Raw genomic sequence first — 15,901 nt, 5'->3', positions numbered from 1 at the left:
TAAATAGGACAAGAGACTTGCTGGTTTTTCAGAGGAAGAGGGAGGTGACTAATCGAGAGCGCTTTGTGGGGGGAGGTTACTGGCTAGTGCCTTGCAAGCGCGGTTGGTTTTATTTCAAAACCCACAACGCTTTTTGCCCCCCTTCCACGCAGCAACAGCAGGAGCAGGCCAGGCTTTGCTAGGGGCTCCTGTGCGGATTGCTAGGGGCGACAGCCACAGGTTCAGTGCGTCTCTTTAAAGGAGAGGCGTGAGGAGAGGTGAGTTCTGGATGAGCTGCTGTCTCCAGTCCCGGGACATGGCTCAGCCACCGACCCTTCTCCCGCAGCGGAATCTGAGGGAAGCGGGGTGGAATATATGTGCGGGGGGCTAGGGGTGGAATTCACCCCAGCCCGGCAAATTCAAACGGTACAAACTGCTGCGCGCCAGCCATCAGCGAAGGAGGCCCAGGGAACGCACACGCCCCTTCGCAGCGCGCCCGTATGCGATGGAGGGCTCTATCTCCGGCCAACCCCGCGCAGCCCCTGAAATTCAAACAGCTGAACTGCCGCTGCGACGAGTTAATGAAAATCCGCAGGAAGCGCAGAACAGAGGCACTTGAGCAAACCCCTCACTTCCCCTCTATGTTCCCCCAGGCGCTGAGCCCACAACCCCCCCGACTGCCCCTCTGTGCCTACCCAGACACTGAGCACACCCCCCCCAGACTGCTCCTCTATGCCCCCCCAGGTACTCAGCACACCCCCCCCCCAGACTGCTCCTCTATGTTCCCCCAGGCACTCAGCACACAACCCCCCAGACTGCCCCTCTATGCCTACCCAGACACGGAGCACCCCCCCCAGACTGCCCCTCTATGGCCCCCCCAGGCACTCAGCCCACAACCCCTCAGACTGCCCCTCTATTCCCCCAGGCACTGAGCACCCCCCCCCAGACTGCTCCTCTATGCCCCCCCCAGGCACTCAGCCCACAACCCCCCAGACTGCCCCTCTATGCCTACCCAGACACTGAACCCACAACCCCCCAGACTGCTCCTCTATGTCCCCCCAGGTGCTGAGCACACAACCCCCCACTTCTCTATAGCCCCCCAGGCACTGAGGCCACAACCCCCCCGACTGCCCCTCTATTCTCCCAGGCACTGAGCACGCCCCCCCAGACTGCTCCTCTATGCCCCCCCCAGGCACTCAGCCCACAACCCCCCAGACTGCCCCTCTATGCCTACCCAGACACTGAACCCACAACCCCCCAGACTGCTCCTCTATGTCCCCCCAGGTGCTGAGCACACAACCCCCCACTTCTCTATAGCCCCCCAGGCACTGAGGCCACAACCCCCCCGACTGCCCCTCTATTCTCCCAGGCACTGAGCACGCCCCCCACTTCCCCTCTATGGACCCCCAGGCACTGAGCCCACAACCCCCCAGACTACTCCTCTATGTCCCCCCAGGTGCTGAGCACACAACCCCCCACTTCTCTATGGCCCCCAGGCACTGAGCCCACAACCCCCCAGACTGCCCCTCTGTAGCCCCCCAGGCACTGAGCACGCCCCCCACTTCCCCTCTATTCTCCCAGGCACTGAGCGCACAACCCCCCAGACTGCCCCTCTGTGGTCCCCCAGGTATTCAAGCAAGTCCCCCACTCCCCGTCTATCCCCCGGGCACTGAGCAAAGCTCCTCTCAGTGTCCCCTCTGTCCCCCCAAGTGCCACTCTACGCCCCCAGGCGCCGAGCATTGGCAAGCCCCCCATGTATCCCCCCCAAGCACTAAGAACGCACTTTCCCCTCCCCCCAGGCGCTTAGCTCCTTGCTCTAGGGAGCGGAAGCAGAGGGGCTCGGTCACCTCTTTCCAATCCCTGCTGAGCCCGGGAAATTTAAACCCCTCAACGGTCGCGGGGCTGTTCATAGCCAATCAGGAGACAGGGTTAGGCTATAAATTGCGCACAGCAAGAGCTGGGCGCTTATTGCTCTGTGCCTGGCCTGGAGAGAGGTTGGTAACGTGCAGCACCGAGGATGGCTCGTACTAAGCAGACAGCTCGTAAGTCCACCGGCGGGAAAGCGCCCCGCAAGCAGCTCGCCACTAAGGCTGCCCGGAAAAGCGCCCCCGCCACGGGTGGGGTGAAGAAGCCCCATCGCTACCGCCCCGGAACCGTGGCCCTGCGGGAAATCCGCCGCTACCAGAAATCCACCGAGCTGCTGATCCGCAAGCTGCCCTTCCAGCGCCTGGTGCGGGAGATCGCCCAGGACTTCAAGACGGATCTGCGCTTCCAGAGCTCGGCCGTCATGGCCCTGCAGGAGGCGAGCGAGGCTTACCTGGTGGGGCTCTTCGAGGACACCAACCTGTGCGCTATCCACGCCAAGCGAGTCACCATCATGCCTAAGGACATCCAGCTGGCGCGCCGCATCCGCGGGGAGAGGGCCTAGAGCTACCCCGTATCGAGCCGCCGGCTCCCGGCAACCACCCCAAAGGCTCTTCTAAGAGCCACCACGTGCCCACGTGAAAGAGCTGAAATTCATCCGTTGTCCCGTTTTAATCCGGAATAAGTTTTCCTAGTGGTTTTTCTAAACATAGAACCGGATCGGTGCAAAACTTGTACTCGGCTTCCTATAATTTCGCAATTAGGTCGTTTTATAATTGCGAGTTTGTTTATAACAATTTGAAGGGAAAAGTTTGAATTTAACCTGACTAACTTTACAAGGCAATACCCGTAGGCGTTAAATCCCTTCCCTGTAGCGGAAGGAGTTCAGTGCAAACATGCAAAGAATCCGGTGGCACCTTATAGACTAACAGACGTTTTGGAGCATGAGCTTTCGTGGGTGAATACCCACTTCGTTGGATGCATGTGGGTATTCACATGAGCATTTTCACTTTAAAATGCCCTATTTAAAAACGTAGCTTCTCCAATGCTCAAACCAGCACGTTCAGACGGGGTCCTGGTATTCCGGGAACAAGAAAACATAAAGGCTGGTAGTTGGACGATACAGTGATTGAGTGGCTGGAGGAAGGAAGCGGCCACGGTGAGTTTCTCTAGGGGGAGGAAAAGAATCGATCGAATTTGTTTTATGTTTCTGGCTTGTTTTCAAGCCTCTTTCGAAACCGTGCAGTGAGGATTCAGAGTCGGATCCGGCTCAGGATTTGCAGCTTTAGTTGGAGGAAAATTTTGTTTTTCTTTTCAAATAGCCATTTTATTCAACCCCGCCTCCTTCACTAGAGGGTGGGTCGATATGCAAGTGACTGGGACGGGGGGAAAACAGGGATCAACTGATTACAGCAGCTCAGAAAAAATAAGCCCCTCTCCGGTCCGCTGCCCGCCACTGGTGCCCCCAAGTTCAATCAACCCCCCTGAGAAGTGGGTGTCGAGGCTTCCAAACAAAGTCAGTTCCCAACCTCCCAACAAACAGCGTGAAACACGGCTCCTACCCTTGTGCCAGCATCCCGGCTCCAGCACCCCAGGGGAATGGGGCGAAGGAAAGGAGTGGCCGGGTCTCTTCCAGAACTCAACCCCACCCGCAGTGGGGGGAGAGAGGTGCTCTCCGCTGTCAGGGTCTATCCGTGCATTTATGATGACTTGATCCGGGCACTTACTCTGGTGGCGCGGTGCTAAAGCCGGGCGGGGTCTGAATTCGTGCTAGCTAAGCAGAGGGAAGCGGTTTGGGCTGTGTGTGTTCACACGGAGCAGGGAAGGGCCGCTTCTTCCCTTGTACACCGTGTTATAGAAACTACTTTTCGTCGCCTCCCTGGTGGTCTAGTGGTTAGGATTCGGCGCTCTCACCGCCGCGGCCCGGGTTCGATTCCCGGTCAGGGAAGGATTCATTCTTTTAAATTTTTATTTATTTTACTTTTTGCCCTGCGGCGTTCTGGGCAGAACACGCTATAGGATCCGCCCACAACCCCCACCAAAGGAGGCAAATTGCTGTAGCCCCACGCGCGTCCCGGGTGGCAGCCCAGCAGGCAGACAGAACCGGAGCTGGGTTGATTTGCTGCCCGCAGAAGCTGCAGGTTTTGGCCCCGGCAGGGGCAAATCAAACCAGGAACCCCGCGAGGTGGGGGAGAGCCTTGCAAAGCAGAAAAACCCGGAGCCCCGACCCGGCGTCTCTCGCCGTACAGTCGCGCCGGACCTGGCTTCTTTGCCCAGCGCCGGGCCCCATAAAAGCGGAAGGGACCCGGGAGCGGTGATTAAAGGTTTGTCTGCTGAAAAGGCACCGCTGGGATTCGAACCCAGGATCTCCTGTTTACTAGACAGGCGCTTTAACCAACTAAGCCACGGCGCCGGCTTGCGAAAGGGGCTGCAATTTTCCCTTTCATGCCAAGCAGCTCCAGTGCCGCCTTTTGCTCATTTCTACAAATAGATGGGCGAGCTGCAAGAAGGGAGTGCGCCGGCTGCAGCTTTTCGCACTGTGCCCGAGTCAGAAACACTTGTAAATCCTCCCCTGGTGACTATGGGAATAAAATCCCTCCTAGGTGTTTACCTGCTCCAGGAATAATCCCACTGGCACACAAGGACTGACCTCTTTAGTCTTAATAACTTTATTCCATGTTGAACTGTTGCTATAGCACCTTTTAAATCCCTCAGTAACTGGTATCTGAGCCCGTATTTCTCCCTCCCTCCCTTGCCAAAGAAAGGCCTTTTGATAAGTGATGGCCCATCCCTTTTGATGACACCGGGCTAGAGGGGTCAATTTGCCCTTTGTTTAAGGCCTGCTTGAGCAGATTTGCCTACTCCAGGCCAGATAGCTTTGCACCCGTGACTGCCACCCACATCATCCTAACCTCACGTAGCAGGGTGCTGCACACCGTTTTCAAATAACACCTCGCAAGGTATAGTTGGTACAAAGATTAGCACAATGGTGCATAGGGTGAAGAGGTGCTGAAACTGTGGGGGCTGCCGCACCCTCTGTCTTGAAGTGGTTTCCATCACATGCAGGGTTGCCACTTTGGTTCAATGGCTCTCAGCACCCCGACTATACAAATTGTCCCAGTACTCCTGGAGCCAAGGGTCAGAGCCAGCGTCAGGAGTTCAAGTGTCAGCCAGTGCATCGTTGGCAGGATAATCCATCTTGTCGCATTCCTGGGCTTAAATCGAGTGCTTGGACCAACCAAGGGCCAGAAGATACCTTGTCAGTCTAGCCTTCCAGAAGTATGTCTTGTGGTATTTACCTTCACAGGATCTGTGCAGTCTAATGTGATCAGACAGCAAGTGTGAAAAATCAGGACAGGGGGTGGGGGGGTAATTGGACCCTGTACAAGAAAAAGACCCCCAAATCAGGACTGTCCCTATAAAATCAGGACATCTGGTCACCCTAGTGCTGTCATGGATAATCCCCACCATGGTGGCTAGGTAGCGCTACAGAAGTATTACTCATCCCCCAGCCCTGCCTTTTAGCTCTCATTCTTCCATCTTCTCCACCGCACACTGTTAGCACCTGCTGGTAAATATTAATCCTTTCCATTCTTTCTTTCTGCATATTTCATCCGTGTATATAGTAACTACTCTTTAGAATCTCTGTCTTCAACAAAGAGTGTGTCTGAATTTGAAAGCTCAGAACACTGGTCCTTGACCACAAGTATTCAGGAATTTTATCTATGATGCTGTATCTGAAACAATCTTGAGCACCTTCAGGTCTATACAACTCCAGCTATTCTTGGAAACCATCTTCTTAACATGCACGCACGCGCACACACACATGCACACACACACAGCTGATATATGCATATATAGACTTGGGAAACCAATATGGGATGATTGTTACAGCTCGTATTTTCTGCTGCAAAATCAACAGAGAAGAAAGATTGAAAAAAATTGAGTTTAGTCTGGAGAAGAGAAGACCAAGAGGGGACATGATAACAGTTTTCAAGTACATTAAAGGTTGTTACAGCTGGAGGAGGGAAAAAAAATGTTCTTAACCTCTGAGGATAGGACAAGAAGCAATGGATTTAAATTGCAGCAAGGGAGGTTTAGGTTGGACATTAGGAAAAACTTCCTGACTGTCAGGGTGGTTAAGCACTGGAATAAATTGCTGAGGGAGGTGGTGAAATCTCATCATTGGGGATTTTTAAGAGCGAGTTAGACAAACACTGTCAGGGATGGTCTAGACAATACTTAGTCCTGCCATGAGGGCAGGGAACTGGACTAGGCAACCTCTCAAGGTCCCTTCCAGTCCTACAATTCTATGATTGTGGGGTAAGAAGGAGTATCTTGCAGAATTGTTAGTCCTTCAAGCTTCACACAGGCTTTCACACATGACTCAGGCAAACTTAAGAATGCATAGAAATGACATATGTTTCTGGGAGAATATTCTTGGCAATGAGATTTCCTTTGTCTGAAATGCTATAATGACACTGATATGGGAATTTAGTGTATGTTAGGCAGAGTGCCTGTCACTTCCAGATGCAGGCAAGACACTGATCCAGCTCTTAGTCTGACACAAACGGTAGTAAATGTATCTATTTCTTCCTGTAGTCTGGGTAGGGCTGTGCTAATCGTACTTTCCTTGTTTGCTGGAACCAGGCACAAAGTTTCCAGCTCACAAAGGAGCACCTCACTCTGAGACTACAGAGATCTTGGGGGTGGCAGGTCTGCAGGACAGTTGTGCAGAGAGGTGCATTTTCAAGCCAGTCACACTACACCTAAGGTGGCCTCTACACCACACACAGGCTCTGATCCCTGACACTTTCTCAGATTTCTCTCTGCTTCCCCAGGGGCAAGGTTTTTCATTTAAAAAAATATCTCTCAAAGTGGCTTATTTTCCAGTTATTCATTAAAACCTTCATTAAATTGATCTTTACAATAGTTTAATGCTGAATACCCAATGCTAGATTTATGGTCTCTGACAAACCAGAGCGAAAGGTGTTTGGTATACAAAGGATGCCAAAATATTTTTTGGGGGGAGGTGGGAATGGGGGGCCGGAGTGCAGGTCTATTTTCAGTTTTCAGTGCGGTAGCCGTGTTAGTCTGTATCAGCAAAAAGAATGACGAGTCCTTATGCCACAAGTACTCCTTGTTATTTTCAGTTTGTGAATGGTGGGGGGACTGAATATCCTGATACTTACACAATTAATGAAAGATCATGAAAAATCCTCTTTGTACTGAGGGTGAAAAACCTTTCGTCATCCCCCCTCAAACACTACCCAAACTGGTCTGAGCTCCGCCCCAGAGAAGTAATGTCAGCTGAAAACGTAGACAGCTGGTGAAAACATTCTGGGGGGGTGAAGGTGGGGGGAAAGGAAGGAGGAGAAGAGCCTATCCCGCACTTTCCCTTCAGTAGTGGCTCCAAATGCCCTGACCCTGGGGGGCTGCCAGATGCTGGCCTTCAAGATCTTCTCCTTCCTTTCCTATACTCTCAGGATTCCCCCTGCCACTTTCCTACAGTCACTTCAGGATCCCTTCCCCCTCACCAGGTTCCCCCCTCTTCCCATTCCTGGGATGCTCCCCTCAGGAGCCAGAGACCCTGGCTGGGGCTGAGAAATTTAGCTTCCTCTGCCAGGAATCCAGTGCTCAGGAGGGTCCCTCCTCACCTCTTACTGGCCCTGGTGCCACTCAACAGAGAGAGATTTGGGGAAAGTGAGAGGGACATTTTATAAATGATTTTAGCCAAGCTGTCTACTTCCCTACACACCCTACAATGAGGAAGGGCTTGCAGGAATCATATGGAGTAGAATAAAAGATGCCATCATCAGGCCTATGAGTACTTGACGTCTCCCTGGTGGATGCACCATTATTCGCTCTGATCTGGGATGGAAGAATTTGTTTTCATCCAGATGATAGCCGTATGGGAACCAGTGTCCAGAAATGCACTCATCTGTCCACCATGGAGGATGACTGGGCACTTGGCATTCCCACGCAAAAATTGGACATAATAGTTGTCCCTTTTGGGGCTTGGTCCCCCACCCCAAGAAATTTCTGTTTAAAGCCACTCCCTTCTGTGAGCCCCTCCTGTTGTTATGGCCATCTCAGTGCAGATGGGTCCACCAATCTGGTCAAAACGGTCTTACCTTCTGGGTATCCCCCCACCACGGCCATTGGGCTTCTGCCTTGCTGCTGGACTCATATCGTATTGGTGAACATCTGCACCTGTTTAGAGATCTCCTTGGTGTGCTTAGAACATCCAGCCAGTGACTCTGCTTGGCCAGGCCCTGGGCAAGCAGGGCTGGAGAAATGCTGTTTTGGAAGCTGGGTTGCTTGTTGCCAAGCAGCTGCTATAGCAGCAGGGATGATGCTGTGTTTTCCCACGGTCCATTCCCTACCAAACCCCGTGTGCATTCTGGATCCTCATTAGGAAGGTATTCCTAAAGTCCAACCTAAACCATCCTGGCTGTAATTGAAGAGATGGGTTTCAACTGCAGCAAGGGAAGTTTAAGGTTGGACATTAGGGAAAAACTTCCTAACTGTCAGGGTGGTTAAGCACTGGAATAAACTGGCCAGGGAGGTTGTGGAATCTCCATCATTGCGGATTTTTAAGAGCAAGTTAGACAAACACCTGTCAGGGACGGTCTAGATAATACTTAGTCCTGCCATGAGGGTAGAGGACTGGACTAGATGACCTCTCAAGGTCCCTTCCAGTTCTGTGATTCTATGAACATTCTATTAAGCAAAACAAAGTCCCTCAGTGGATAGAAGGGTGACAAGCCTCCTCTATTAGCAGACCCACCAGCTGGCTCTCTAGCACCAAGGGCAGCATGGGATCCACAAGTTGGCTGGACTGCAGACTCCGTTGGAGGCTGACTGCAAACTCCCTTCTGTGCTTTTTTGGTGGGAGAACTGCATCATCCGATTGTTCAGAGTCAGGTCAAACGTTGCTCCCAGTTGCTGAAAAAATCTTGGCAGCCTTGTCTTTTCATAAGTGCTTGTACTCAGGATGATGCTGCACCCCTCTGGCTTGAAATGGTTTCCATCATGTACAGGGTTTACAGTTTGGTGCAATGGCTCTCAGCACCCTGCACTATACAAATTGTTCCAGAACCACTGTGTCCTTTTGGTCTGCTGCCCACATGGCTCATTTCATTCAGGGCTGGTTCCCCGGTCCTACAGCAGGGGTTTTCAAACCGGGGGTCAGGACCCCTCGGGGGGGGTCATGAGGTTATTACCCAGGGGGGTCGTGATCTGTCAGCCTCCACCCCAAACCCCGCTCTGCATCCAGCATTGACAATGGTGTTAAATATATTTTAAAAGTGTTTTTAATTTATTGGGGGGGGGTTGCACTCAAGAGGCTTGATATATGAAAGGGGTCAACAGTACAAACGTTTGAGAACTACTGTCCTACAGGGATCTGGGTCAGTGGTCCCTCCTGCTTTTCCCTGTCCCCAAAGGCTCCCAAAGCGGAGCATGTTTGTATAGCAACTCTCTGATCATTGCGTGGGTGAAGGTATAGAGAAGAGATGCAGCGCCAAACTGTTTGCATTTGAAGTTAATTTCTGATTAATGATTGGCCAGGGAGCGATGTTAAGTGTCTCATTGGTGTGCGAAAGCAAACGTCATCCTCGGCGGGCGAGAGGGCGGGGAGAGATGTGCACCCCCTTTGTGCTTGTCGGTTCTCACTCCGGTCGGGCTATAGGCTATATAAACCCTTTTTCTAGCTGTAAGGAAGTATTGTATTGTTTAAGTTTGTTGTTCGTAATTTTGTGGCTATGTCAGGTCGTGGGAAAGGCGGGAAAGGGTTGGGGAAAGGTGGTGCTAAGAGGCATCGTAAAGTATTGAGGGATAATATTCAGGGTATTACGAAGCCAGCAATCCGTCGCTTGGCTCGCCGCGGCGGGGTGAAGCGCATCTCTGGGCTGATCTATGAAGAGACCCGCGGGGTGCTGAAGGTTTTCCTGGAGAACGTCATCCGCGATGCGGTGACCTACACCGAGCACGCCAAGCGGAAGACGGTGACGGCCATGGATGTTGTGTACGCCCTGAAACGCCAGGGCCGCACCCTGTACGGCTTCGGGGGCTGATTCAGTATTCCCATGCGTGAAACGCATTTAGTCGACCCAAAGGCTCTTTTAAGAGCCACACACTCTTCCAGGGAAAGAGCTGGTTACGCTACTGTGTTGTGAAGTGGTCTGTAGGGGAGTAGTAATAGGATCCTTTAGTTGCAATAAGGGGACTAAAAACTTAGGGGAATAGAAACTAGTTTCTAGCTTAGCAAAGATGAAGTAAACCTTAAGAGTGTAGCTAGTTCTGGGAACAGTTTTCGGAAGGATTTCCATGTACTCAGAACTCGCTGAACCCGTAGTGTTCGGAACAGAGTTCACAACTTTTAGGCATTTACACGCAGAAGGAAAGAGGAGCGAAAAATCCCCGGGAAGTGCATCCCCAGCCTTCCATGCAATACAGCGGGAGAAGCGATTTTTTTGGGAGAAGATATTGAAGGTTTTGGCACGATGACAGATTCTGTTTTAGAGTTTCACCCTCCCTGTTGAGTTAATGCCAACACCGGATTGCCACAGCGCGGGCAGCTGGGGAGCCGGCCGCAGCAGCTCTCCCGCCACTTACTGCAGCAGGGTGGGGGCTCCTGGGTCCTACAAGACTGAGGATAAAGTGTTTATTCACACGCGTCTTGTAGCTCCTTTCTGCGCATGCTCAACATTAAGGCCGGGCTCCAAATTTAAAGTTAAGAACTGGCTAATAATAGGCTGGGGTGTGATACTCGGTGTCTGATTGGTGAGTGTCAAACGCGTCACCAGCTAGGGCTGGAAAAGGGGCGGGGCGAACAGTTCCCGCCTGTTTCCCTCGTAGTTTTCCCTCTGGTCCGTCCACAGCCTAGTTAAGCGCTGATATTAGCTGTGTAAAGAGTTATATTGTTTTGTTCAATCAACGGTGCTATGTCTGGACGCGGGAAAGGTGGGAAAGGATTGGGGAAAGGCGGTGCTAAGAGGCACCGCAAGGTCTTGCGAGACAACATCCAGGGTATTACCAAGCCTGCGATCCGCCGCTTGGCTCGTCGTGGCGGGGTGAAGCGCATTTCCGGGCTGATCTATGAAGAGACCCGCGGGGTGCTGAAGGTTTTCCTGGAGAACGTGATCCGCGATGCGGTGACCTACACCGAGCACGCCAAGCGGAAAACCGTGACCGCCATGGATGTGGTGTACGCCCTGAAGCGCCAAGGCCGCACCTTGTACGGCTTTGGGGGCTGATCTTCTTTTCGAACCCTGCCTAGAAACTATTCAACACAAAGGTCCTTTTAAGGGCCACTCACTGCTGCATAAAAAGAGTTGGTCTTGCTGTGTATTGTGAGCTAAGATCAAGCGCGAGTAGTCTTTTGGCTTATCCAAGGCTGTGATCAAGTTTCGTGATTTTGGTCTTTTAGGCTCAAGATGAAAACCTTGTCTGTGTCTCTGGGACCTTGAAGTAAAAACATTATCTAAGTTACATGGATATTAACATGGTGTTTAAATCTGGTATGGATATTAGAATTTAAATGTGTTTTCAACTAAGTTACTACAATGTTAGTGATACTGTTACAGTAAAAGTTTTAAAAACTCCAACGAGAAACTGCTGAGCTTGAATAAATATGCAAACTAGATACCATTTTGGAATGGCTGAGTCATTACACAGATTGAATCTATTTCCCCCTGTGAAGTATCCTCACATGGCCCATTTCAGACAGTTGACAAGACATCTTGTGATAATCAAGTTTTTTTTTTTCTCCTGCTGATAATTGCTTTAGTCTGAGTTGATATGGCTACTTCCACCTTTTCATGCTGTGTGTGTATCTATCTATATCTCCTTATATGTTTCAGTCTATGCATCTGATGAAGTGGGTTTTAGCCCACAAAAGCTTATGCTCAAATAAATTTGTTAGTCTCTAAGGTGCCACAAGTTCTCCTGTTCTTGTTACAGTAATGATATAACTCTAGAGAGTATAAACTAGCAGTAATACTTAAAGAGCTGTACTTTCTTTAAGAAACTGCATTGTTCAAGAAGAAGAAAAAATGAGTTCTGTGGGAGCTTAGAGACTAACATTTATTTGGGCATAAGGTTTTGTGGGCTAAACCCCACTTCACTGGATGCATGGAGTGGAAAATACAGTAGGCAGGTGTATATATCACAGCACATGAAAAGATGGGAGTTGCCTTAAGGGGGTCAGTGCTAAAGAGGCCATTTCAATTAAGGTAGAAGTGGCCTATTCTCACAGTTGACAAGGGTGAATATCAAGCGGGGACATTTTGTAGTGTTAAGGAGGCCAATGCAATCAAGGTGGAGGTTGGCCATTTCCAATTGTTCACAAGAAAGGCTGAGTATCAGCAGAGGAAAAATGACTTTTGGGAGCAGCAGCCACTCCCAGTCTCTATTCAGGACCAGTTTTATGGTTACAGTTTGCAAATTAATTCCAGTTCGGCAGTTTCTCGTTAAGGTCTGTTTTTGTTGTTGAAGAATAGCCACTTATAAGTCTGTTGAGTGTCCAGGGAGTGGGCCCCAACACAGCGCCCGCAGGGGCATCTTAATGCCCTCACGTCCTGGCCCCCGGGAGAGCACCCGCCGAAATGCCACCGAATTTCAGCAGCATTTCGACAGGGACACCTCTTGATGATGACGCTATCTGATGACCGGTCTATTTTGGCAGTGGGATGTCTGACAGCTTAAGATCTGAATTTTCAGTGAGAACTCTATTTGGCGCAGAAGAAACGCTGTTAAAAATAGCTGAGAAGAAACTAAAATCATTCAGTTACAGGCTGTAGTAAACACCTGTTTTGCTTAGTCACAAACCAGGGACACGCTTACGGGATCCCGGCAAGTTGCAGTCTTGGACAAGTTGGGAACAAGACAATTGCCACAGGCAGAACAAGCTGTTACAGCAGGTGTGTAGAGCTGAGATGAAAGGAAGTGATGTCTGATCACCAATGAGGGGCTTGGAAGATAAAATGTAGAAAAATTTAAGCAGCTCAAAAGAGAACGACTTGCAAGGGACCATTCTCTGAGAAAGGAAAGTGACAATTTTAGTATTTCAGTTTAGTCAACCTTAGGTTACTATGAAAATACCAGATTTCCAGTCACTCAAATGCAATTTCCTGCGGAATGCAAGGAAGCTGCTTTATTACAAACTACCATCAAAATGTTTCAAAGGGACAGGGGAGAAGGAAGATATTTATTCCCAAAGAAAAGCTGGACATTACCTGCGAATCCAATGATTCGCAGCTAGGGTCAGCTGCAGGAGGATTTCACATCACAAGCGCTGTCTCCTCCTAACAGATTCTTCAGAGAAATCAAACGACAGAGGAGTCATGACACCCCTACAGCATCTCACCTATTCAGTCGCAGGGAAATCACTGTTTCTTTATTTCAGGAAAAGCTCTCCTACTCTTTTTGCAGATACAGACTAATATAGCTGCTACTGTGAAACCTCTCCTATTCCATCATTCTTCAGAAATGGATTGAAATTCCTTGCTCTGAATAATAGAATACTATATACTGAGTAGTATAGGTGAGCCAGTTTACAGTTATGAATTGAAATTAATTTAAACTGTAAAAATACTAAAAAGCTAAGTGCTCAACAGACTCCAGACAACAAGTGTTAGCAGAAGCTACCTCATTAATACAACTCCAATAGCATAGAAATAAGTTTTTGTAGTAGAAAACCTAGATTTCTGTGTCTCACAAACCCAGCTCTTTCTGTGCAGAAGTGGGTGGCCCTTAAAAGGACCTTTGTGTTGCTACAGTTACTCTGGTTTCTAGGCTAAAAGTTTAACCCCCAAAACCGTACAGGGTGCGCCCTTGCCGCTTCAGGGCGTACACCACATCCATGGCCGTCACCGTCTTCCGCTTGGCGTGCTCGGTGTAGGTCACCGCATCGCGGATCACGTTCTCCAAGAAAACCTTCAGCACCCCGCGGGTCTCTTCGTAGATCAGCCCAGAGATGCGCTTTACCCCACCACGGCGAGCCAAGCGGCGGATCGCAGGCTTAGTAATGCCCTGGATGTTGTCTCGTAAGACCTTACGGTGCCTCTTAGCACCTCCCTTACCCAGCCCCTTTCCGCCCTTACCACGACCAGACATTTTACCGCCACCTCAGCAATAAAACTTCTTTACCACCGGCAGCCAGAACTTAACTAGGCTGTGGGCGGACCAGAGGGAGAACTGCGAGGGAAGCCGGCGGGAACTCCCTCTCCCGCCCCCTTCTCAGCAGTACCTGCTGACGTTCCTTCCATTCCCACCAATGAGACACAGCGCATCGCACCCTCAGCCAATCCTGAGCTAGCCTTCTATTTTAAATGCTAAAGAGGGAATTTTGGCGCTTGGGCCTGATTTTAGATCATGCGCAGAAAGGTGCTGCCAACAGATGCGATGCTTTTGCTTCCAAACGGCGGGGCACTGCTTAATTTGTGTCAGGCCTTGCTGGGGTTCGGGTTGGCAGTTCATAGTCCTGGCACCTCTAGGCTTGCTGCATCAGTGATGAATGTAAAAAAATTGATTGAGCCTCAGCACCTCTTTCATTACAATGTGTGTGTGTGTGTGTGTGTGTGTGTGTGTGTGTGTGATTTTTCACTAGTACTTGAGGGGATCACTGAAAGCATGTGTCACTGAGGCCTGGTCTACACTATGCTGTTAAACCGATTTTAACAGCGTTAAATCGATTTAATGCTGCACCCGTCCACACTACACTGCTCTTTATATCGATTTAAAGGGCTCTTTAAATCGATTTCTGTACTCCTACAAAACGAGAGGAGTAATGCTAAAATCGATATTACTATATCGGATTAGGGTTAGTGTGGACGCAAATCGACGTTATTGGCCTGATTATTTTACAGTAGCTACCCACAGTGCACTGCTCCAGAAATCGACGCTAGCCTCGGACCAGGGACGTACACCACCGAATTAATGTGCCTAGTGTGGATGCGCACTTTATAATATCCGTTTTTATAAAATCGGTTTAAGCTATTTCGAATTTATCCTGTAGTGTAGATTGTCACTGGGTCTGACCTTGGAGCATTCAGCATTCACGTCCACAGTGTGTGCTTCCTGCAGCAAGTCCACCGGGGGTGGCCTGGGGGAGCCAGCGGGCCCTGTCTCTCAACTCTACATTCTGACGTGACTCTCGCCAGCCGGTAAAACAGAAGGTTTATTAGTCAACAGGGACACAGCGTAGAGCAGAGCTTGTTGACACAAATCAGTAACTTTCAGCAAAGGCCATCTTGTGGAGTCCTGGGCCAGACGCCATATGAACACCATAAAGGGCTTGTCAAAGTCTGGGTTTCCCAGCACTGGGCCCTTGACTAGATCTTCCTTCAGCGCGGAGAAAGCCCTCTGGCACTGGCATGCCTGGCTTCCCCTTCCTGCGTAGCTCAGTGATGGAAGCTGACATGGAGCTAAAGTGAGGCACAAACCTCTGGTAGTGCCCTGCCATTCCGATAAAGGACTGGGCCTGTTTCTTAGTCTGGGGAGCGGGCCAGTCTCTGATCGTCCCCACCTTGGCCAGCTTTAGGCAGCCGCACTCCACCTTGTGGTCCAGATACAACATCTCTGCCATCCCCACCTTTCACATCTCAGCTTTTACAGTCAGCCATGCATCCAGGAGGCGACACGGTTCCCCACTTCACCTGGGACACATAGTCCTCCCAGATCTGACTAATGGCACAAAGATCAATGTATGCTAGTGTAAAATTCTCCATCCCCCCGCAGTAACTGATTCACCTGGCGCTGGCAGGCCACGGGCACCTCCTGGAGGCTGAAAGGTAGGGCCAGGGATTTGTACAGCCCCAAGGGGAACAAAAGCAGGTTTCAGCCTGGCATCTGGATCCAAAGGCACCTGCCAGATGCTTGAGTGTGGGTCAGCATTTAAACAGGGAGGTGGGAAGGCATACATGTATCTCACTAGGCTCATCCAGATGTGAAACAATGCAAAGCGGGTGTGGACTAGTGGAAGCAATTTAATCAGTCCAAAATACCGAAGCGTGAACACACCTTACAATGGTACAGTGTTTGCCAAGCTGATTTA

General features: G+C 50.4%; 2 protein-coding genes and 2 non-coding genes across 4 annotated transcripts; 3 read left to right on the top strand and 1 right to left on the bottom strand.

The window, feature by feature from the left end:
• The first annotated feature begins 1,884 nt into the window (after positions 1-1,884).
• On the top strand, positions 1,885-9,952 carry LOC127036793 (histone H3-like). The gene is made up of 2 exons (XM_050928013.1): positions 1,885-2,325; positions 9,569-9,952. The coding sequence occupies exons 1-2, from the start codon at positions 1,997-1,999 to the stop codon at positions 9,918-9,920; spliced, it is 681 nt and encodes a 226-aa protein (XP_050783970.1). The 5' UTR covers positions 1,885-1,996; the 3' UTR covers positions 9,921-9,952.
• Positions 3,719-3,790, top strand: TRNAE-CUC (transfer RNA glutamic acid (anticodon CUC)). Its single transcript has one exon. It is a non-coding gene; the product is annotated as a tRNA-Glu (tRNA).
• On the bottom strand, positions 4,182-4,255 carry TRNAT-AGU (transfer RNA threonine (anticodon AGU)). Its single transcript has one exon. It is a non-coding gene; the product is annotated as a tRNA-Thr (tRNA).
• Positions 9,953-10,635: 683 nt separating the features above from the next.
• LOC127036791 (histone H4) lies at positions 10,636-11,491 on the top strand. Its single transcript, XM_050928010.1, has one exon. It carries the CDS (start codon positions 10,791-10,793, stop codon positions 11,100-11,102), a length of 312 nt encoding a protein of 103 aa, XP_050783967.1. The 5' UTR covers positions 10,636-10,790; the 3' UTR covers positions 11,103-11,491.
• Positions 11,492-15,901: the final 4,410 nt, after the last annotated feature.

This window comes from Gopherus flavomarginatus, chromosome 18 (genome assembly GCF_025201925.1).
Source record: "Gopherus flavomarginatus isolate rGopFla2 chromosome 18, rGopFla2.mat.asm, whole genome shotgun sequence".
In the NCBI taxonomy this organism is placed as follows: Eukaryota; Metazoa; Chordata; order Testudines; family Testudinidae; genus Gopherus; species Gopherus flavomarginatus.
Note: the sequence above shows the minus strand (reverse complement) of the source record. Positions and strands in the feature narration are given on the sequence as shown.